The 22,420-nt window shown below is 45.3% G+C and overlaps 1 protein-coding gene and 1 long non-coding RNA gene across 2 annotated transcripts in view; one reads left to right on the top strand and one right to left on the bottom strand.

Moving 5' to 3' along the window:
* Window positions 1-2,404: 2,404 nt before the first annotated feature.
* LOC132524384 (uncharacterized) lies at window positions 2,405-5,294 on the bottom strand. The gene is made up of 2 exons (XR_009541846.1): window positions 5,038-5,294; window positions 2,405-3,831 (listed from the first exon to the last, which is right to left on the bottom strand). It is a non-coding gene; the product is annotated as an uncharacterized LOC132524384 (long non-coding RNA).
* A 1,378-nt stretch (window positions 5,295-6,672) lies between these two features.
* The window catches only part of LOC132524355 (uncharacterized), a 188,302-nt gene continuing 172,554 nt past the window's right edge, over window positions 6,673-22,420 (top strand). The window contains exons 1-3 of the mRNA XM_060156190.1: window positions 6,673-6,738; window positions 7,507-7,608; window positions 7,819-7,955. Coding sequence (XP_060012173.1) covers window positions 6,673-6,738; window positions 7,507-7,608; window positions 7,819-7,955 — 305 coding nt within the window. The remainder of the gene's footprint in view (window positions 6,739-7,506; window positions 7,609-7,818; window positions 7,956-22,420) is intronic.

Raw genomic sequence — 22,420 nt, 5'->3', positions numbered from 1 at the left:
AATTGAGAGATAGTTGATTTACAATGTTGTGTTAGTTTCAGGTGTACAGCGAAGTGATTCAGTTATACATACACATATCTATTCTTTTTCAGATTCTTTTCCCTTATAGGTTATTACAAAATATTGAGTATAGTTGCCTGTGCTATACAGTAGGTCCTAGTTGGTTATCTATTTTATATGAAGTAGTGTTTATATGTTAATCCCAACCTCCTAATTTATCCCTCCCTCCCCATTTTGGTAACAGTAAGTTTGTTTTCTGTATCTATGGGTCTTTTTCTGTTTTGTCTATAAGTTCATTAGTATAATTTTTTTTATATTCCACATATAAATGATATCATATGGTATTTGTCTTTCTCTTTCTGACTTACTTCACTGAGTATGATAATCTCTAGGCTCATCTATGTTGCTGCAGATGGCATTATTTCATTTTTTTTTATGGCTGAGTAGTATTCCATTGTATATATATCTACCACATCTTTATCCATTCCTCTGCCAGTGGAAATTTAGGTCGCTTCCAGGTCTTGGCTATTGTAAACAGGGCTGCAATGAACATTCATCAATAGTTATTAGAACTATTTTCATTTGCATATTATCCTTCTCTTGTATGCATTTTAGAGTTGCAATAATAGTGCACATACCATTCTGTGCTGCACTATTTTCACTTAAAATATAACGTATAAATATTTTCCTTATTTTTCAGTCTTAATTATCATTTCAAACTCTAGCATGTTTTCATGTGTTACACCATAAGTTGTTAAACTATTAATACAGAGGTCCTCTAATTTTAGCAAGTAGAATCAAGCAGGAAATGAAGTGATTTGATTTTTGCCTCCTCTTCCTGTCTCAAAGTAACTCTTGGTAAATAACTAGAACAAATAAAACAACAAGGACAACAAGACGAACAATAGTCCTGGACAATCAAGCAAACTGAATAATCAAAACATTGAAGGGTAGAAACACATTTACCTTTAAATGTAGGCTTTGGATGAAATCCCAGTGAGTTTTTCAAGCTAGGGAAGAATAGTAGGAAGGCGCTTTCTGTACTATAGCAACATTAGTCAATTTCAAGAAAATCTTATTGTAACAATAACCCCTGCCTCAAAAAAAGAATTAAGATTTGGTGCAAAATAAATTATCATTAAACCAAAATTACTTAAATCCAGAAGTAACCTTATTATTCTAACAATGTTTTAGTACATCAGTATATCCATTACATTAAGAAATAGATTCACGAGGGGTGTGCAGTGTGGGGAAAGAATACAATTGGACGTCCAAATATTGAAAAGTTATAAGCTATCTTCCTACCTTGACAAACACCTTCATAAAAGTCTTTTTTTTTTTTTTTTTTTTTTTTGCGGTACGCGGGCCTCTCACTGTTGTGGCCTCTCCCGTTGCGGAGCACAGGCTCTGGACGCGCAGGCTCAGCGGCCATGGCTCACGGGCCCAGCCGCTCCGCGGCATGTGGGATCTTCCCGGACCGGGCCACGAACCCGTGTCCCCTGCATCGGCAGGCGGACTCCCAACCACTGCGCCACCAGGGAAGCCCCTTCATAAAAGTCTTGACATCCACATTTGAACTTTAAAAATTCTTGAAGTTCTGTGCCAGGATGCGGTGGCGTAGGGAGAACAGCCCCAGACCCCAGCCCTTGGCCCACCCTTGGCTTAGCCCTGAACCTTAAGGGCTCAAGCATACTTAGGTGAACCCCCCAAAGTGCATGTCTAAGTTCTGTGTGCAGTCCTGCATCAGCCACTTACCATACCTCCAGCTGTTTGTTTTTGTTGTTGTCTTCCAGTTTTATTAAGATATATTTGGCATATAACCCTCTGTAAGTTTAAGGTGTACAATGAGATGATTTGATATATTGCAAAATGATTACAAGATTAGTTAACACATCCATCACCTCCCATTGGTACTTTCTTTTCCATGGAGGTATAATTGACATCTCACATTATGTTAGTTTCAGGTGTACAACATAATGACTTGATGTTTGTATATATCGTGAAATGATCAGTATAATAAGTCTCGTTAACATCCATCACCACACATTACAGATTACAGATTTTTTTTCTTGTGATGAGAACTTTTAAGATCTACACTCTTCAGGCCTCCAGTTTTGCATACCGGCAGAGCAGTTTTCTTTTAGGAGCCTGAGAAGGAGGCCTTTGCAGGTTCTGTGGGGATCCTGGGATCTTGGGTACCCAGAGGAGGTCAGGGGGGAGGACAGGGTGACATCTGCTCCTGCAGAGGCCAGAGCAGGACTTCCTAAAGTGCAAGGCCCAGGGCAGGATGGTACTGGACTTGCTTACGTCCTATGGATATCTGACATTTAAAAACACTGAAAGACCTTACAGTAAAATCTAAATTGAGGCTTAAAAGAAGATATTAACGGAAGTACAGCGTCAGTGTTTATTAACCTAACAGCTTTATTCTTCTAAAAAAACCCCCATGAAACACCAAATGAGAAAGGCTTTGAGTCAACCATTCATTGAGACCCCAGAGTATTGAATCTGAAGCCATTTCCTTTCTTTCCTCCACAGTGAATTCATCACTTGTCATCTGTTCCCTCTTAGACCAGAAATGAAGGGTCCGTATCAAGAGTGCTTCTCAGCATCACTGTTTGCAGAGTGACAGTTCCCAGTCCCCGATGACCCCATCTGCAATGGCTGATCGCACACTGCCCTTGGCTAGTCTCACATCCATTCGGCAGAACCTGTGTACATTCTTGTAGACAGAAGCCGGAGGAACAGATGGAGGAGTTGGCCACGAAACATGCTTATTATCCCTGAAAATGTTCCTCCCTTCTCCCGACTTGGTGCCCCAAGAATGGGGGCGGGTTGAGCCGAGCAGAAGGCCCTAGTGACTCACAAGCTTCCAGGGAAGAAATCCACATATGGCAACCACTGAGGTCACATTTTCCTCGCATTGCTTGTGCACTGCATTCTCGACATAGGTGCAGGGATGCTGTGTTGCTAAGCACCGGGCAAGGAATGGGTTGCAAATTTCTGGGTTCTGTTTGACACATGCCCAAGCGGCACCAGACAGGCACACAGAGTTCTGTGGTTACGTGTGGCAGATGGTGAGGAGAGCCGTGACAGCGCTCAGTGTGTTCGCATCTGTGGAAACTTAGCACTGCTCGCTGGTCAGGTGATGGATGAAATAAAGGCACATCCTATTATTATTCGTGGTGGGTAATCATCATCCACTCTGAAGCACAGGAGATGTGGTCCAGCTGAGACTGTGGCTGGCGTCTAAGAGCAGAAAGGAGCAGGTCTGAGTGGGCACCGTGGATGGCCAACTCAGGCTTGGCTGTAGGAGCAAAGTGTGATTCCGGGGTGTGGAAATCGGAGCTGCTGAGATTAGCCTTAGAGAACTCACTGATGTCTCATCTGTTTTCCACAGTTCCTTCTTTACCCGGCACCGTGTGCACATCTTATGTGCTACCGTTTAATTCATTTGACCCTTTCCTATCCCAAAAGTAGATGTGTGTGGTCAGATGCAAAGTCAGAGTTCTAAAATGCACTTCACTGACTGTACCAGGGATGAATTTAGAAGCTTAAAGCTAGAAACATTGCTTATCTCCCAACTGCTGGGGGTTGAGAAGCCAGGGGCAGATGAACGAACTGGGCCACTCTCTCACAAGGCTGCGGTCACGGCTCAGCCTGGGCTGGGGTCATCTCAAGGCTCTCCTGGGGGATGAGCTGCTCCCACGCTCACTCAGATGGCTGAAGCAGGAGTCTGGTCTTCCTGAGGTGTTGGACTGATGGCCTCCCTCAGATCCCTGGACGTGGGCCTCTCGTAGGGCAGCCCCCAACATGGCAGCTGGCTTTCGTCTGAGCAAACAAGGGAAAGAAAAAGATGGCAAGAAAGAAGCAGCCAGGGTCTTTTTGTAACCTAACAGCAAAAGTGACATCCTGCTACTTTTGCCATATTATTCGTTAGAAGTGAGTCACTAGGTCCCATCTACCCTGAAGGAGAGGGGATTATAGTAGGACATACACACCAGGAGGAGCGGTCACTGGGAGCCATCTTAGAAGCTTCCCGCCATGACATCTATGCTTTTTGACCATAATCGATGATAATACTCTTTCAAATAGAAGGGCTTTAAAATTACTTGGTTCACCACATCCCCGTCAGAAACCTTATGCGTGCTGCCCAACCAGAGTAGATTAAGCCAATGATGACATTGGTATAAGCCACTCTTGGCGAACAACCTTGTTATACTACTACAGAACACTTTTTTAGAGTTCCACTCTTTTTTAACCTAGAGTTAAGCCTATAGGAGTCTAAGAAATGCGCTTGGTTACCACCAGAATCATCAAATGACACAGTTAATTTTTTTTTGTTCTTACCTAGCCCAACTCCTTCATTTCAGGTGTGGAAACAGACTGAGAGGGGAAATAACCTGCTGGTGGACTCACAGCTCAGGACTGGGGTCGGGTCCACGCTAGGTTTTGGTGAACTTACTGTTGGGTTTTGGGCAGGGCCAATTGCACTGCCACCTCTGGGAGAACCGAGGCATGGATGGGGATTAAGAAAACTAGGATAGAAAATAAGGTGAGGGGAGAAAAAAAGTGGAAGAGGAATAAAGGGGAGAGAGAATTCCGAGAAAAGAGAAACAGGACAGCAAAAGAGGGGGGAAGGAGAAAGGCTCAACGCTTATTCACCGCAGGTACCACTGGGGGGCTCCATGACATGCCCATGTAGCTGCTCTAACGTACAAACGTTCTGATGCATCCATCGAAACAAATTCTAGCGTAACTTTCATTGAAAGGAAGCAGAGTGCAGTCGTTTAGACTCTGGACTCTGGAGCTAGAATGCCCACCCTCGAATCCCAGCTCTGCCACTAGCTGTGTGACCTCTGCAATTTACTTTTAATCTCTCTTTCTAAAACGGGGATAATAGTACACACTGCATGCGATGGCCGTGGAATCGGTTAAGTTAATAAATGTACAGTGCTTAAGTAGTGCAGGGCACAAGGAGACTTCTGTTATCAGCAAGTGGTGGGGAAGACAGTCTACGTTATTCTCAGCCCTCACCTGGGTTTGAGGATGGAGTGAAGCTTGGGGTGCAGGACAGGGTGAGGCTTAGGAATGGAATAAAGGGTGGCAGTTAAGGTAAGGCGGTGTGTTGTGCGTTACCTCTGTGGGTATCAGCCGAATCAGAATGCCTCCTGCATCACCAAGCAGATCAGGTGGAGAGTCCTGTTGCCCACTCAGGCATCCTTCTCATCCTTTTCCAGATCATTTCTCTTTCCCCTCTTGCTCCCTTCCTTTCAGCTCCTCATGTAACAGCTGTTAGGTTCTCCCTGCAGAGCTGCAATGCAGTTGAATAAACTGGAAGTTAAAACTATATAATCATTTTATATTGTTACAAGTATTTTGCAGTATCAAAATTACTTAATCTGTGGTGCTGTCACTGTGGTTCCCGTTTCCTCCAGAACTTTTTTCCTCTTCTGTCTTTGTTCTTTTTATTCAAGTATGTATTCACTTGACATCTGATCACGCAATTGCTTTTCAAACTAGAATTTGCTGAGTACCTATTATGTCCTAGACACTGTGCAATGCTTTAAACTGACCCTAACGATAACCCTGAGTATTAAGTACTGCTATTACACTTGTAGAGATAAGGAAAACTGTCCCTGGGGAAGTTGTCCCTTGCCCGAGATTCCTTCATGTCTGCATTCCTTGAGCACTGCCCCCCACACCCACCCCCATCCCCCCGATTACCGGCCAGAAGAACACGCAGGACAACCCAGGACTCTTAGCGGTTACTGAGGTAAGGAGGGATTGGAGGGGTCCGAAGCCCTTTACACAGGTGGGAATGATGAGGCGGTGAGAATGGAGTTATGATTATCCGTGGCTCCATTTCTTTTGGTGGGAAATGAGGTCACACAAAAATAAGATGATCCTCATTAAGAAGTGAAATTTTGGGCTTCCCTGGTGGCGCAGTGGTTGGGAGTCCGCCTGCCGATGCAGGGGACACGGGTTCGTGTCCCGGTCCGGGAAGATCCCACATGCCGCGGAGCGGCTGGGCCCGTGAGCCACGGCCGCTGAGCCTGCGCGTCCGGAGCCTGTGCTCCGCAACGGGAGAGGCCACAACAGTGAGAGGCCCGTGTACCGCAAAAAACAAACAAAAAAAAAAAGTGAAATTTTGTGGAGTCAGGCATGGAAACATCATTCAAATGTGGCAAGTACTCTTACAGTAAAAAACAGAGACTCGGCAAAGACTTCACAGAGGAGGTATCAGCTGAGCGAGGCCCCGAGGGACGAACAAGAGTTTGCCAGATGAACAAAAGATGGAGGAGTATTCTAGATGGGAGAAATCTCACATGCAGAGACAATAGAGTTATGAAAATTCTTTTCACTGGAGGACAGACAGGTAAGTTACCGGCAGATTGTGAGGGAATGTGCTAGAAGCTCTGGAGTTCATTTTATAGGCAACAGAGGACCAGACCGGACTTTTAAGTAAGGGTATCATGATCACATTCTTTTTTTTTTAATAAAAATAATTTAGAGGGGGATTTGGAAAATTAACTGAGAGGTGAGAGGTACCCAGGAGGTGGGCTGAGGACCCGGATCAGAAGAGTAATGGGACTGAGGAAACAACTTGTGCAAAGACCCAGTAGCCAGAGATCCCAATACTGTTTCAGGAACTGGTGGGAGGAGAGGATGATGGCGTCTGCAAGAGCCAGAAAAGAAGGCTGCTCCCCGGCATGCATGGAGCTGTGGGTTGAAGTGGCAAGTTCACACTGAAGTCGGAGCAGAGCAGAGGAGTCGTCAGCGCCTTGAAGGATGACCCTGTGCCTTTTTTATTCCTGAACCCCGCCTTAACACAGGGCCTGGAGCCTGGGGATGAGGAGAGGGGATGCGGGGTTCCACAGAAGTCTTCCTGAATTAAACTAGAGAAAGGAAGGAAACAAGGCTCCAGCAGAGGGGAGGGAGAGTTGGAGCCTGCAGTAAATGGTCAAATGATCAAGTCAGGTGATGCCTGATGATTGGGAAGAAGCCCTGGAAGGTCAGGCTGCAGACCAGAGTAGATGACTGAGGATGAGTTATCAGGCTAACGATCTTGGACATCAGCTAGGATACAGCGCAGACCTCACTCCGGAGCCTGAAACTTGCGGCCCCAGTGTGTTTGCTAAAATACTACACATTTAGAAAATCTTAACTCTCTTTTTACATTTCAAATAATTCTCCATAACACTCCCAAATCTGAAAATAATCAAATCTGAACTAATCCTGTTCTCTCGAACCAGAGATCCAACTCCCACCGCGCATAGACCGCTGAAGCTTCCCTTTCTGGAGGCTGCCTGGAAAGAAGAGTTGCCAAAAAATTAAAAGCAAAACAAAAAGACGTCAATTTCAACCATCCCAACTGGTGAGTCTCGACGAAATTAAATGCTTTAAAAGAAGGTGTAGCGGTGGGAGACCACAGACATCACACAGAAACCAGCACCACGAGAGTGACATTTCAAAACCACCCATTTTCTGGAACATCTCTTGTAGCCGAATTCCAGACCCCAGCCACCCTCGTTCCCTGCACGCTCCCGCCCTCCGTCCCTCACGCGCTGGCTGGATGACGTGGTTGGTGGTGGCGCGGCCGCTCAGGTGAGGGGCCACCCAGCCCCCGGAGGCGCGGGCGCTCGGAGCCCATTCGCCGCCGCCGCCGCCGCAGCAGCAGCAGGGGCGGCGCGGAGGGGAAGGGGCGGGGCGGGCGGAGGGAGAGCGGCGCGCGCGGGGAGGGCGCTGCGGCGGGGGCGCGCGCGGGCGCAGGGCCAACCCTGCTTCGCTCGGGTCGACGGCTGACGCGCGCCGCAGTCGGAGCCTGAGCCGCGCGGGCGCAGGGGACGGCGCGGGGCTGCTGGTGGCCACAGCTGCGTCGGGGACGGACTACACCGGTGCTCGGGGTCGCGGGCAGCTGCGCGTGGGCCGAGTGGTGGGCGCGGCGTAAGAACGTGAGTAGCTCCGCACGCGCGGCTGGCGGTGACACTCGGTCCAGCTCGGGGGCGACGGCTGGAGCGGAGGAGGGCGCGGGGGGCGGCTGTGTTGTCGCCGGGACACCGGAACACCCTGGCTTCGCAGCGCCCCTCCAGGTCTCCCTGCCGCAGGGGCAACCTGGCAGCCAACTCCCTTCCCCTCCGGCTCCGGGCGGGAGGAGGGGACCGCAGCCCTGTGCGGGCCAGGCTGAGATACAGCGGCGTCGGCGGGCCCCCTTCACCTCCCCAGCCCTTGGCCAATTTGTGCATCCGTGCCCCCCGCTTTCCGGGAGGCCCTGCCTGGAGGTAGCTTTGGGGCCAACTGGGCCTGGAGAGGCTGCTGGGGCCCGGCACTGCGGCTTCCCGGGCAGGGAGGCGGAAGGCGCGGGCTGTCAAGCCGCAGGGCCGGCGGGGCGAGTAGCGCAGGTGCCTGGGCAGCGCGCTCCGGCGTGTGCATGTTCCGGTCCCCGAGGACGTATCTGGGCGTGGGCTTTGTTCGGATGCGCTCACACCTGCGCGGATCGCCGGAGTTCAGGGGCGGTCCGACCTCCACTCTCTCCGGCCTGGAGAGAACTCGGGGAACAAGGGATGGAGGACGGAAGAGACCCCGAAAGCAGTAGGTAGGGGGCTTTCCGGGGTCTTTGTCGGCCCTACAGGTGCGGGTCCCCGGGGTCCCGGCGCCCCGCCCGGCCTCGCGGGACTGGGACTTGTTGGGACTGGCACGCCGCGGCTTGAGGCTGACTCAGAAGAGCCCCTTCCCTTCCCAGGCTCCCAACGGTGGGATCTGGCAACAGCTTCTCCCGGGGATGTTGTGTTGAGCCGCCCGTCACTGCCGGCTCAGGCGCATCCATCTCCCGGCGAGCGCCATCTGCGCCGCGCGCTGCCTCCGGCCCCGTGCACGCCGTGCGGGTGGGCGCCGCAGCGCGCGGGTCCGCGGCGGTTAGCGAGCCCAGGCATTCCCTGCCCGCATCTGCCCGTGCGCAGAGGGGGAACCGGGGTGCCGTGGTCTTGGGAGCCCGGGAGCGCTCTTTCTCCCAGAGCCGTGTACTCTGGGCAGCAAGCACCGCCGGAGGGTTCCCTGGGTCCGGAGGGGCTGGTGAGCAGGCCACTGTCCTCCCCTCCGGGTCGCCTCCCTCCCGCCCGGCTCCCGGCCCGCGGCAGCATCTTCTGTTCCCCGCACGCTAGGGGGCCGTCCCTGTGCAGCTGCCGGCGAGGAGGGGGGCCGCCGAGCGGTGGCGTGTCTTTACCACCCCGCCTCTCTCCTGTCGTTTTCGCACCAGCAGCTCCAGCCAGAGGCTACATCCGGCGCGGAGCACTCTGTCCGAGGAGCGAAGCGTTCTTTTCGTCCCCTTCCCGCTTGGTTAAGGCGCAGAGGTGCGAGTATCCGGGGCAGGGCCCTTCCCCGCCCGAGGCTTTAGCAAGCAGAGACGGAGGAGAGTGTAATGGGGCAGGAAGCAACTCTCCTGGGGCAGGAGCTCCCCCTGGGGCTATCCGGAAAGGAACAAGGTAGCCACTGAATACAAACGTACACAAGGAGGCTAGGCTGCGTTGGCTGCCACTGCTTTATGCTAACCATGCCCTGTTATTAAAATATTGTCATAATACCTCAGAAGTAAATGAGACCTTCCAGAAGTACTGAAGTGGATTTAGGCAATTGGATACTTTCTACTTTAATGGTAATGATAGTCAACATTTTCTGAGCGCGTCAGAGGTGCTGGGCCGCTGTGCATGTTACATGTAGCTATCATATCAGTTTCCATAGCAACCCCATGTTAAAAATTAGGAGACGGAGACTTACGTCGAGTAACTTTCCCAAGGCCACATAGCTAGGAAGTGAGGAAGCAAGGATTCGCTTTTTGGCCAAACAAGGCTGTGAAAATGTGGCCTTTTGGAGGCGTATCATTAGTTTAGAGGAAGCCTAAAACCACCCAGTGCTCAGAAATCAGGGACATACTGTGAGCCCATTTAATTGTGGCCCCTGCAGACCTCACAGTAGCAGGCAGTGTTGTAATTCAGCGAATTGTATTGTGGAATAGCCTTTTGATTGCCCTGTATTGCCCTTCAGTTCCTTTACATGTTCCTTTATCCCTGCTAGCTTTTAAGTACTTGGCTGTTAACCCACAATCCAACCACAGTCACTGGGCTCTTCTTAGTGACTAGAGCCACCTGCGATTCCAGAGAGGCTGAGAGGTTCCTGGCACATCACAATTTTTGAGAGAACTTCTTCTTTTTTATTTTTTAAGAAAAGGCAAATATTTCGATTTGGCAAACATTTCTGTTGCAGGTCCCCAGCCCTGAATCTCCTTTATAGATTCTTTTGACGGCAGCAGCTTTACTCCTCCTATTGGATGTTGAATTTGAATAAGACCCTAGTATAAAATCTTAGGAAAGCATTAGCTATCCTAAGTATATGACTGGGGTGCATTTATAAAGATGTTAACTAAAAGAAACAAGAGTGTGAATGACAGTGAAATCAGCTCTTCCTGGAATAGCTTTTGGAATGATTGTAATTGACTGACCGGTTGGAAAAATGAATTCATTTTGCTTTCTTAATCCTGCTGACTCATGGTTTTCTTTCAGCTTGCTTTCTACTTCATTACAGGAAAGGTGCTAAACATTTCACATAATCCAGGAATTTTAGAGCTGTCAGAAAACATTGTTCCTAAATCTTTGGGTTTCAAAATGAATACACTGGGGCTCAGAGAGGTCACCCAGCTGTCTTATGCAGGGTAGTGATGAGGTGCTTGGACTGTAGGCCAGTCTCCTTAATACACATCATTTTTGTTATTGGAGTAGCCACAGTAAATGAAAAGCAAGTCATCTTCGGAAACGGTACTTCCGGTGAGGCAGATGTGACAACACATTGGCTGTGAGTGCTTCAGAAGGGGGAGCGCGTGCTGAGAACGTGTACACTTGGGCTGTAGGAAATTTCCTTAAGACTCATTTCAAATAATTCTTTCATGTAGGATAGTTTTCCTTGCCTAATTGATTGAATGTAATTAGAATCTGCAGATATTATGTAGTGTATGTACAAAGGACCTATTTAATGGAACCCCTCAGGAAGCTTTTCTGGTATAGAGATACTTTTATTCATTCGTTCATTTATTCACAGATATTTACTGAGTGCATGGCCTGCTGTTCTAAGCACTGGGGTTGCAGTGGTGAGCAAAGCAGAGTTCCTGCCCTCGGGGAGATTAATTCCAGTTTTATCATTTATGGCTACACACTTACACACACAGATTCTTTTTTTCCACATATAAATGTACAGCTTGATGAATTTGCACAGACTGAATACCCCATGTAACTGTGCCCAAATCCAGGACCAGAACATTGTGAATGTCAGAGAAAGCCCTCTTGTGGCTTCCACCAGTCATTACTCTCCCCTAAGGGTAACCACCGAGATGCCAGTCTTTTTTTCCCTCTGATGTTCTCACTTTGAAGTCAGAAGGTCTTTGTCTTAGTTAGCTCAGGCTGCCATAACAAAATACCATAGACTGGGTAGCTCAAAGAAGAGACATTTATGTTCTTACAGTTCTGGAGTCTGGAAGTCTGAGATCAGGGTATCAGCCTGGGTTCTGGTGCGAGCTCTCTTCCTGGCTGGCTGATGGCCGTCTTCTCCCTGTGTGTTCATATACCCTTTCCTCAGCCTGTATCTTTGGAGAGTTCCCTTCTCTTCCTCTTCTTAGAAGGCCGCTGATGCTGTTGGATTAGGACCCTACCCTTATGACCTCATTTAACCTTAATTACCTCCTAAAAGCCCTATCTCCAAATGCAGTCACTTCGAGGGTTAGGGCTTCAACATATGAATTTTGGGGGAAACAATTCAGTCCATAGCAGTACAGATTTGCTGCCTCTGCCAGCAGCCTTTGGAGTCTCATCCCCATTTGCAAAGAACGTTTCCCATCTGAGAAGTGTGGTAACCCATAACAAATGTAGCTAGAATACAGAGCTCCTAAAGTATTCTTCTGTAGGAAGTTTTGTCTGTTTGCATCCAAAGACTGCCTTAGGTCAGCCTTCAGATGCTGAGATGGTTGCTGAAAAGGAAGTGATTTGCAAATGATTGGAAATTACTAAATACAGTTAGATGTATTTTCCCTTTTCTGTTTCATGCTTCTCCCGAAGGAACCCAGAATTTTTCTGCCAGGTAAGGACCCAGGAGCAGGTAGGACACTCCTAGCCTCCAGGGATGCTAGGGGCAAGAATCCAGTGGCTTATTTTATTTAACCCTTTGTCCACCCAGGCAAATGAAAAGCCCCTTTAGTTTGAAAGCGTCTTTATTGGCATCAGAGGCTGAAGTTTCTAAGAATAAGAAAATGTTCCAGAAGGAACTGATGAATGTTTATTTTCCCTCTTAAAATGTGAAGGGGAGGGCTGCATGAGGAAGACATGGGAATGGCTCTGCTTCCAGGTTTATAGCAGCTCTGACATCTTTAGTATCAGGTCGTCTCTAAATGGGGAAGCAAATGCAATATATTTGTAGAAAATGTGATTTTTTTTTTGGCTGTTACTGTTTTTGCTGTGACAAAATATATATAACATAACCTTTACTGTTGTAATCATGTTTAGCTGTAGAGTTTAGTGGCATCAAGTACTTCACACTGTTATGCAGCCTTCACCCCTGTCCATCTGCAGAACTTTTCTCAGCTTCCCAAACTGAAACTCTGCGCCCATTGAAACAGTAACTCCCTGTTCCCCCCCCCCACCCCGTCCCCCAACCCCTGCTGAGTACCTTTCTATTTTCTGTCTCTATGAATTTGACTACCCTGAATACCTCATACAATGGAATCATGCAGTATCTGTCCTTGGACTGGCTTAAGTCACTTAGCATAAGGTCTTCAAGGCTCATCCACGTGTCAGAATTTTTTTCCTTTTTAAAGCTGCAGAATATTCCATTGTATGGACACACCATGTTTTTATAATTCATTCATCTGTCAAGTTGGGCACCTGCCACTTTTTCCTGCTATGAATGTGGGTGTACAAATACCTTTTTTGAATCACTGCTTTCAACTCTTTTAGGTATATACCCAGAAGTAGGATTGCTGGATCATATAGTAATTCCACTTTTAAGTTTTTGAAGAACCACCATACTGTTTTCCATGGCAGCTGTGCTGTTTTACATTTGCGGCAGCAATGCACAAGGGTTCAGTATCTCCACATCTTCACCAACACTTGTTTTCTCTTTTCTCGATAATAGCCATCCTTGTGGGTGTAAAGAACTGTAGCTGTTACTTTTAAAAGGTATAAATTAATATACTGTGTATATTATGAATAAGCCATTCACAATATTTTCTAATTTACTGGTTTAATTTTTATTAATAAGGAAATGTGTGGTTCCTAACAAGTGTTAATTGACCCCATACTTTGTGCAAAGTCTGGGAGAAGCCAGCCTTGGTGACACACATTCATGTGATATTTTTTAAAATGTGGAATTAGGGCTTCCCTGGTGGCGCAGTGGTTGAGAAGTCCGCCTGCCAATGCAGGGGACACGGGTTCGTGCCCCGGTCCGGGAAGATCCCACATGCCGCGGAGCGGCTGGGCCCGTGAGCCATGGCCGCTGAGCCTGCGCGTCCGGAGCCTGTGCTCCACAGCGGGAGAGGCCCCAACAGTGAGAGGCCAGCATACCGCAAAAAAAAAAAAAAAAAATGTGGAATTACAGTATGTATGTCTGTAGTTCTCTTGTGCTAAGTGATTTTGCTTGGAGGTTAGATTACATATTAGTATGCTTTTATTTTACCGGAAAATTTGACATTGTTATTTTAACCCAGACCAAGAGCACATTTGCCTCATATCTGGGAACAGATAGGAATATGGTACATTGACTATTTAGGGATGTGCCCAAGTTGTCATTTACAAGTCTGCATCGGACATTGTTCCCCGCCACGGAATCTTCAAAGATGACAGCATAAACTCTCACCACCCAATTATAATTGCTTAGCTGAGCTAATAAAAAAGATACGGTGTCAGCTTCATTGACCTATTTTACTGGCCTACAAGTTTGGAATTTCAAACGAGAAAAAGGTAATTTTTTAAAAGTCTGATACAGGGTTTCCTTCAAGTGACTGAAAAACTAGTGAATATAAGAAATGCCAGTGATAAAGGGAATCTATAAATGCTCATCTGCTGTACACACTGTCCAAGTGGCTTATTCCGTTTAAAAACAGGAATGACAAATAAACCTTATCTTGTCTTAGTTGTTCCCTGATTTTGTTCCATATTGTCCCATGCTAAGGCATTGTTTAATTCACAGGAGAATGAAAATGACAGTTACTGTCAGAGGAAAATGATACTTTCAAAAATTCTTTTTTTTTAAATTTTTTGGTCGTGCCGCGCAGCATGCAGCATCCTAGTTCCCTCACCGGGGATCAAACCCGAGTCCCCTCAGTGGAAGCGTGGAGTCTCAACCCCCAGACCGCCAGAAAAGTCCAAAAAATTCTTCTTATTAAATGATGATAGGAAGAGCTGGAAAGAATATTTTGAATATACATCCATATTCATATGTATATTTCAGTTTTCTGATGTGCGTGGTGTATTGGTTCAAAACCCTCTGTCACCAGGAAAATATATTCCCAAGGCCATTTGAGGGAATCCTGTAGGAGGTCTTCTACTGTGTAATATGCAATGAATTTGATTTGTCTTTCTCAAGTGGGCTGAGAGCATTCAAAAAATTCAGTAGATGCATTCAGCACGGAGTGATCTTTTCTCCGAATTTCAACTTTAAAGCTAATTTCATGCCACTTTCCAATGCCCTTGGCTTTTTGAATGGTGTGATTTACAGCGTTCGTTTTGGACGAGCATTATAAACTCCTGTTAAACACCCTTAACAGATTCTCTCTCAAGGGAAAGGGAAGGGAAATGTACTAATCTTCCATTCATTATGCCTTAAGGTAAAAATGGACTGTGTTTCGTCCAAGAGTTTCGTCCTGGAGTTTTGTGGTCTTTGAGGAAGGATGGCTGGAGCTGGTGCACTGCTGCCTTCCAAAGCCTTGTGCGGCTTTTCAGTCCCTCACCTCAATAGGGAGCTGAAAGGACAAAAGTGAACAAAGGAGGTCTGTTTTGCCTGCCCCACTTGCTGGGCTGTTGTCTTGGCCCTTTTCAGCGAAGGCGGGGCGGGGGGAGCTGGGTCAAAGTTGAAGAACACTGAAAAGGAATTCAAGCTTCATGTCGAAGTTTGAATTATAGCTTCAGTTTGAGTGCCGAGTAGATTAGTTTGAATTGAAATTTTTGAATCCGGGGAAGCTTAAGTGACAGATGGTGTTGGAAGTGCGTCCAGAGAGCTGGATGGCGTACCCGGGATGTTGAGTGCCGAAGCGAGGCCCTCGGTAAACATCTAGTTAACTGACAAAAGTTTTCAAACTGTAGGAAGTGCAGTTCGATGCTGTGCGCCCCATTAAGACGCTGGACTGTGTGAATTAGGGGAGGCCCCTGCGTCTGGCATACACTCAGATGTGCTGGTCCCCCCCTAATTGCATTGCAAATACTCTTCTGACTGTTTTGCTGCTTCCCCCTCTAGTCTTCAGTGAAATAAACACAGAAATGCCCAATCAACGTCCCTTGCAAAATGTCATTACAGTGTCTTGATATTGATTGTTTTGGTGTATGACAAGATCAATCTGTCCTAAATATGGACTAATCAGTGCTTTTTCCTGTATGAGTGTATTTATGCAGCGTGATTTCAGCTTTCTGCTTCTCGTGGTAGGCCATCACTGTTACATTTCCTACTGAAGTTTTTAACACGACACATGGTTTCCCCATTCAATTTGGTTGGGAGCATCTGATTTAAAATATTTACGAAGGAGAAGTTGGCTGTGTGTATAACTAGAATAATGAGATAGCTACTGGGAAGTCAGGGTTATTGAAATGCAATAATTTGGGGTAATTTGCGGGTTTTTAAAAATTTTCTCCTTTATTGGATTACAGTTGATTCACAATGTGTGAGTTTCAGGTGTACAGCAGAGTGATTCAGTTATACATATACATGTATCTATTCTTTTTAAAATTCTTTTCCCATATAGGTTATTACAGAGTATTGAGCAGAGTTCCCTGTGCTATACAGTAGGTCCTTGTTGGTTATCTATTTTAAATATAGCAGTGTGTATATGTCAATCCCAAACTCATTGGGGTAATTTGAAACACTTCCTGGTACTCCATAAAAACTACAATTAGAAAAATCTTGCTTTGATATCTTTGACCATTAAAATGACTTGATGACATAGTCTTTTGTTCTGATGGTTAGTGGCACGGTAGTGAAAAGCCTTATTTATATACATGTAATACAGTCAGATGAATAGTTCTACTGTAAGGGCAGTAACATTGACAGGGCGATAATACGAACTAAATAGTAAAGTAAAAATTTAGAGATAATTAATACTGTAATAAAAACAGAAGTGATTTTACTTCGGATTTGATTATATAACTTACATCACATGTTGTATTTTACATAAATCATGATAGATACTTGCTGTGTCTCATAGATTTTAAGGTAACTTGCATTTTCATACTTGGAATAGGGTTTAAAAACTCCATGGCTCTGTCTCTGTTTCTAGTTACAGTTACTGTGGTGCAAAATCATAGTAGATGGTAAAATACATCAAGGGTTTATTGCTGTCCTAGGGCTCTGAGGGGACTCGGTAAACAGTAGGGAGGGAGGGAGTCAGATTTTTTTGCTTGGACTGGGGTTGGGAGAGTCGAGATCAGAGAGAGTGAAGGATTCAAATGGAAGGAAGACTCAGGTGGGTAATGAGAATTGTGACATCCTGGAGAAGTGTCCCATGGCAGAAGGAGGGAGAGGCATTTTAAGTAATGAGGAGAGAGTAAAGAACAGAGTGCTGGAAAAGTAATAACAAAATCTGAAAGAAGAGAATGGGCGGAGAATAAAAATGTTTGCGGCAGTTGCTCAGCTAATGGAGACTGGTCTGCATAGCATCCTATACTAAATATTCAAAAAAAGTTTTTTGAAATATAGTTGATTTACAGTGTTGTGTTAGTTTAAGGTGTATAGCAAAGTGATGCAGTTATACATACATTTTCTTCTTTTTACATTCTTTTACATTATAGGTTATTACAAGATACCGAGTATGGTTCCCAGTGTTAAACAGTACTAGGTCCTTGTTGGTTATCTATTTAATGTATAGTAGTGCTTATATTTTAATCCCAAACTCCTAATTTATCCCCCCCCACTTCTAAATATTTTTTAAAGATTTTATTGTGGTACATTAGGTCATTGAAGTTACTTGACATCAGAGAATAGAAATAACTCAGACAAAATATGATGGTACGTTATTTATGTTGAAAAGAAAGGCATTGACAAGAATTTACCAGGAGTCAAAGGTAAAGTTCTTTCAGCATAACACAGTTAAATTCTCAGTGAGATCATCTCTTCTCACCAGCTATTTGTTCCTCTATATACAGATGGCTCTGGGTAGAGAAAATTAGATATATGAAAACGGGAACTTGCCACGCACATTTCGGGGTGATTATTCAGGTTATACAGGATTCTTCACTTTGCACAAGGGTGATATGATGAGTGAGCTTCTATAACGCATCAAAGTTCAATTCAGGAATGATTTTTCAAGGATGTCTAAGTAGACGAATAAAGAGCATGATAGATACCAAGTGAAACTCAAGCAAATATGGCTAAATAAAAATCAGTAAAGAGGTGGACACGTGGTAGGTGAGGAGAAGTGCCCCAGTTGTATGAAAATATTTTATATTGGCTCTAGATAACATTGAGAGGCCAAAAAAGGAAAGCCACTAACAAAATAGTCACCCAGGATAGGCATTTTTTGGCTTTGCTCATAAGAGACTTCCGTCAGCTTTCCTCAGGCTTCTAGGCGTGGAAACCCAGCCCTTGCACTGTTCCACTAGAAACCTCAGCTGCATTTCTCATGCATGGTGGTGTATATGCACGAGTCCCCATGTTTGATGAAAGAATGAATGACTGAATCCATGAATATTGCAAAATATCAAGTGGATCTTTGGTTGGACAACATTGGGGAATTTTGTCCCCAGCCCTGTTTGAAGACATAGACAAAGTCTAGACCGTGGAAAATACAACATTCATAATTTCATGCCTGGATTCTCTCTGATTATAATTTGCTTCCTGGTTCTCAATTAGACACTTGAGTGGGCAGGTGAAATCACTCTGTCCAGAAGGGTACCATTTTTGAAATTGCCACTGTGTAGCCCTAAACGGCATCCTTATGACGCCAAAGAGCTCCTCTGTCATTTTCTACCTTTGCCGGCAGCTGATGATTCCAGGTTTGCACAAGGCTTTCCTTTCCTTCAAGTCCGAAGCTGACGCTCATTCCCCTCCAGAGGTGTCTGGGTGGGTGCACACTGATTGAGTTGGAGCACTTTCTGAGATTGCTTTCCACCATCTGAATGGGAAGAAATCAGAAGTGAGGCATACGGGACTGACATGCAAAGTGGAAAAAGGCTGGTGTGGGAAACACATCAGGAGACCTCAGTCTGCAGCTTGAAAAATGGAACTTTCTCCCTTTTTTGGTTGTTTATTGAGTACTCCTACCTGTACTTTTCTTTATATTCCAAGATGTGAGTTGAGTTATAGCATGGCCCTTCCCAACTAGTTAGTGGATTATAGTGAGTGATTGGGTTTGAAGCAGTGGGTCCATGTTTGAGAGATACCGGAGTGAAAATTTTTCTTGAAATTTGTAATTAATTAAATTTTGAAAAGTACTGGGCTACTCTGTATAGACTAGGAAACTTTGCTTTACTGTGTGGCTTTGGATAAGTTGCTTAAGTACTTCTTTTCCTTGAGCTGGAAAATGAAGATAAACCACATAAATTTTCTCATCATCAACCCTACCTCATGAATGTATGTCACTAGGACCAATGATGATGAAAAGGAAAGTGCTGAAAGACGACATCGGTCTGTGTTCTTATTAGGTAGACAGTAGCCATTTTGTTCACTATGATACTTTGCCAGATTTGCTTCAGAGATATGTATGTTTCATACATCCTTAGCAACAACCATGTCTACTTGATTTTGAATAAATGAAGTGGTCTCATGCTGCAGTCTGTGAGATGGGTACCCTTTTTGGTGCTTCATGGTGGGACTGTTTTCAAAACACAAACTATATTCTTAACCTTCAACAAACGATAATATATATGTGAAAGTCAGATTGAGTCCATATGATAAAAAAGGTGTAAATTCAGCAAATACATTTTTTCCAGTTGTATTCAGTGTCAGTAATAGTCTTTGAAATCTAATCGTGTTTTACCCAAGCCATATTCTATTCATATTTTTCAAGAGGACAGTCAGTAATTTTTTTTGTCAGCCATGACTATCAATACCACAAATCAGTAAAGCATGAAACCATTTTAATATATTAAATTCATCCAGCTCACAAACTGCATGTGCTTAGACGTTTGACATAAAGAGAGACACGTACAATGAGGCTTTTGAGCGCGTTTGTATGTATATCATTGTTTGTATTTACTCTGTGCCTTTGTACGTCAGACAAGAAATGGATATTTAAAAATAATAGCCACATAGCCAGTATGGAAAACAATATGGAGGTTCCTCAAAAATTAAAATTAGCACCACCATATGATCCAGCAATCCCACTTCTGGGTATTTATCCAAAGGAAGTGAAAACGGGATCTCGAAGAGATATATGCACTCCCATGTTCATTGCAGAGTTATTTATAATAGCCAAGAGATGGAAACCACCTAACTGTCCATCAACAGACGAATGGATGAAGAAGATGTGGTATATGTACACAATGGAATATTATTCAGCCATGCGGAAGGAGGAAATCCTGCCGTTTGTGACAGGATGAGCCTGCAGGGCATTATGCTAAGTGAAATAAGCCAGACAGAGAAAGACAAATAACTGCACGATATGACTTACGTGTAGAATCTTTAATTTAATAAAAAGGAGTCAAACTCATAGTAGAACAGTGGTTGCCAGGGGCTGGGGGTGTGGGAAATAGGGAGAGGTTGGTGAAAGGGAGCAGCCTTTCAGCTAAAAGATGTCTGAGGATCTAATGTATAACATGCTGACTGTAGTTGGCAATACGGCATTGTATCTAAGAGAGCAGAACTTAAATGTTCTCACACACAAAAAAGGAAATATGTGAGGTGATAGGTGTGTTAATTAACAAGATGGGAGGAATCCTTTCACAATGTATACATGTATCAAATCACCACGATACACACTTAAATATCTTACAGTTTTATTGTCAAATTATACCTCAGTAAAGCTGAAAAACTACTAGTCATCATTGACCTGGGTGTAGACACAGAGCTTTAGGAATGGGAAGGTGGTCAAAGGGTGTCCCCCATCAGATTCGTATGTTGAAGCCCTAACCCTTGGTACCTCAGAATGTGACCTCATTTGGAGATGGGGTCTTTACGGTTAAAATGAGGTCATTAGAGTGGGCCCTAGTTCACTGAGTAGTGGCTTTCTAAGGAGAGGAAACTTGGAGGCAGGCATGGTTGAAGAAAGCTTTGTAGAAATGAAGGCAGAGACCTTACAAGCCAAGGAGTGCCAGAGATTGCGAGCAAAGCAGCAGAAGCCAGGAGAGAGCATGGAACAGACTCTCCCTCACAGCTCTCAGGAAGAACCAACCCTGCTGACACCTTGATCTTGAATTTCTAGCCTTCAGAACTGTGAGGCCATAAATGTCTGTGGTTGAAGCCACGCAGTGTGTGGCTTTGTGACGGCAGCCCTAGGAAACCAATACAGAATGCAATAATAAGGTCACCTGTTTCTAAGTTTATCCCTTACAAAAAAGAAAGGGTGAAAATATAGCCCCTTCACATCTCTATGTTCATATGTCTGTATCTATATCTGTCAATGTTTACTTCGTGTACCAAGGAGTATGTGTATATAAGTCAGTTAGTTAGAAAGGCTCTGTACTTTGAATTAAAGCACAGAAATATTGGGAGTGGTGGTGGCAGAGTATTCATTTGATTAACTGGACAAAGGTATGAAGTTGGTAGTTTAATCAGTCGATTACTCTTTTTTTTTTTCGGAGCACAGGCTCCGGACGCGCAGGCTCAGCGGCCATGGCTCACGGGCCCAGCCGCTCCGCGGCATGTGGGATCTTCCCGGACCGGGGCACGAACCCGCGTCCCCTGTATCGGCAGGCAGACTCCCAACCACTGCACCGCCAGGGAAGCCCTCGATTATTCTTTTTGGCTGTAATCAAGTGGACTTCTACTTGGCTGCCTTTCTCGCGTAAATTGCCGTCACCTGGGAACTTCCGCGGGCGTATTTTGTTGAAGTCTCTGCAGGTGCCCTGGCTGCGCCTTGCCAAGCGGGAGGTGTCTCTTGACTTGGAAAACACAGTATGGGGGCTGATATTTCCTCCTGCTGAGGAACGCAAAGGCTTGGTGAGCCACCAGCCTGCTTCAGTGGGACAGGGTGAAGGATGGTCCTGGGGAGAACTCTGTAGCTCACTGTACTCAGGCAGCCCTTCTGTCTAGTTGAGGCAGCGGGATGGCCACGCTCTTTTAATCAACATGAATATTAGTTGGAATGAATTGGAAACTCTGAAGCCATTTTAGCTAGTCCTTCATGACGTCTGGCGGCTTGGTGTGAGTTCCTCATTTCCACCAGCGCCAGCCTTGTCTGTCTTGGATGGTGAGTTCCCGCATGGCAGTGACCCTAATTATTAGTGTCATGTGTACAGCATTTAATGAGCTGCCTCATCCATGGAAGGGCCAGGTTGTTTTAAATCATATCAATGAGATGATTTGGTAGGAAGGTTCTTGGGATGAGCACCAAGAACTTTAAAATGTCTGCATTTGTGTGATTCCGTAATTCCATTTTAATATGTAAACCATTTGCCAATTTGTGGTTCCCTCCTGGAGTTAGGAGAGACTAATGAAAACCCACCAGCATCCAGCAGGAAGTAATTTGGAACCATGGCTGTTTTTAGTCCTGCAGTTTCTTACAGCTTCTCTTTTCCATGCAGGACAGTGAGGCACAAATTGATGGAGTGAAATGTCCAAGGCTCTAGAAGGAGCAGAGGGCAGACGGTGGTTTGTTTCTGAAAATCACTCTCTCGGTATAAACTCTTTAGGTCTTTTAAATATTTGCCCTGAAAGACAATTTAGTGAAGGTGGTTTGAAAGATTTATGGGAACCATTGTAACGTTTGACGTCGACCAAAGTTTATTTGTAAGTGTATTAATACAGGGCTAGCAGTGCCAGTTCTAGGATAAATTATCAGCCTTAGATCCATTTTATTATTCTGAATTGTTTTGTTACACTAAACTCACAGTTTAAAATATTATGTGCAGGACTACGCTCCTTATTTCCAACTCTGGACAAGCACAGTGCATCTTGGGAAAGCAGTTACTGCCAGGGAAAATGGAAAGGGCTGTCTCTGATCATCATCTAAGCATAATTTCAGCTCTTCCCACTCCTCCAATCCCCTCTCCAGTTGGGAGTGGGGCCAGTGATGAATATGCAT

This window comes from Lagenorhynchus albirostris, chromosome 8, assembly GCF_949774975.1.
Source record: "Lagenorhynchus albirostris chromosome 8, mLagAlb1.1, whole genome shotgun sequence".
Classification (NCBI taxonomy): domain Eukaryota; kingdom Metazoa; phylum Chordata; class Mammalia; order Artiodactyla; family Delphinidae; genus Lagenorhynchus; species Lagenorhynchus albirostris.
The sequence above is the reverse complement of the archived record's forward strand: the minus strand, read 5'-3'. Positions and strand labels throughout refer to the sequence as shown.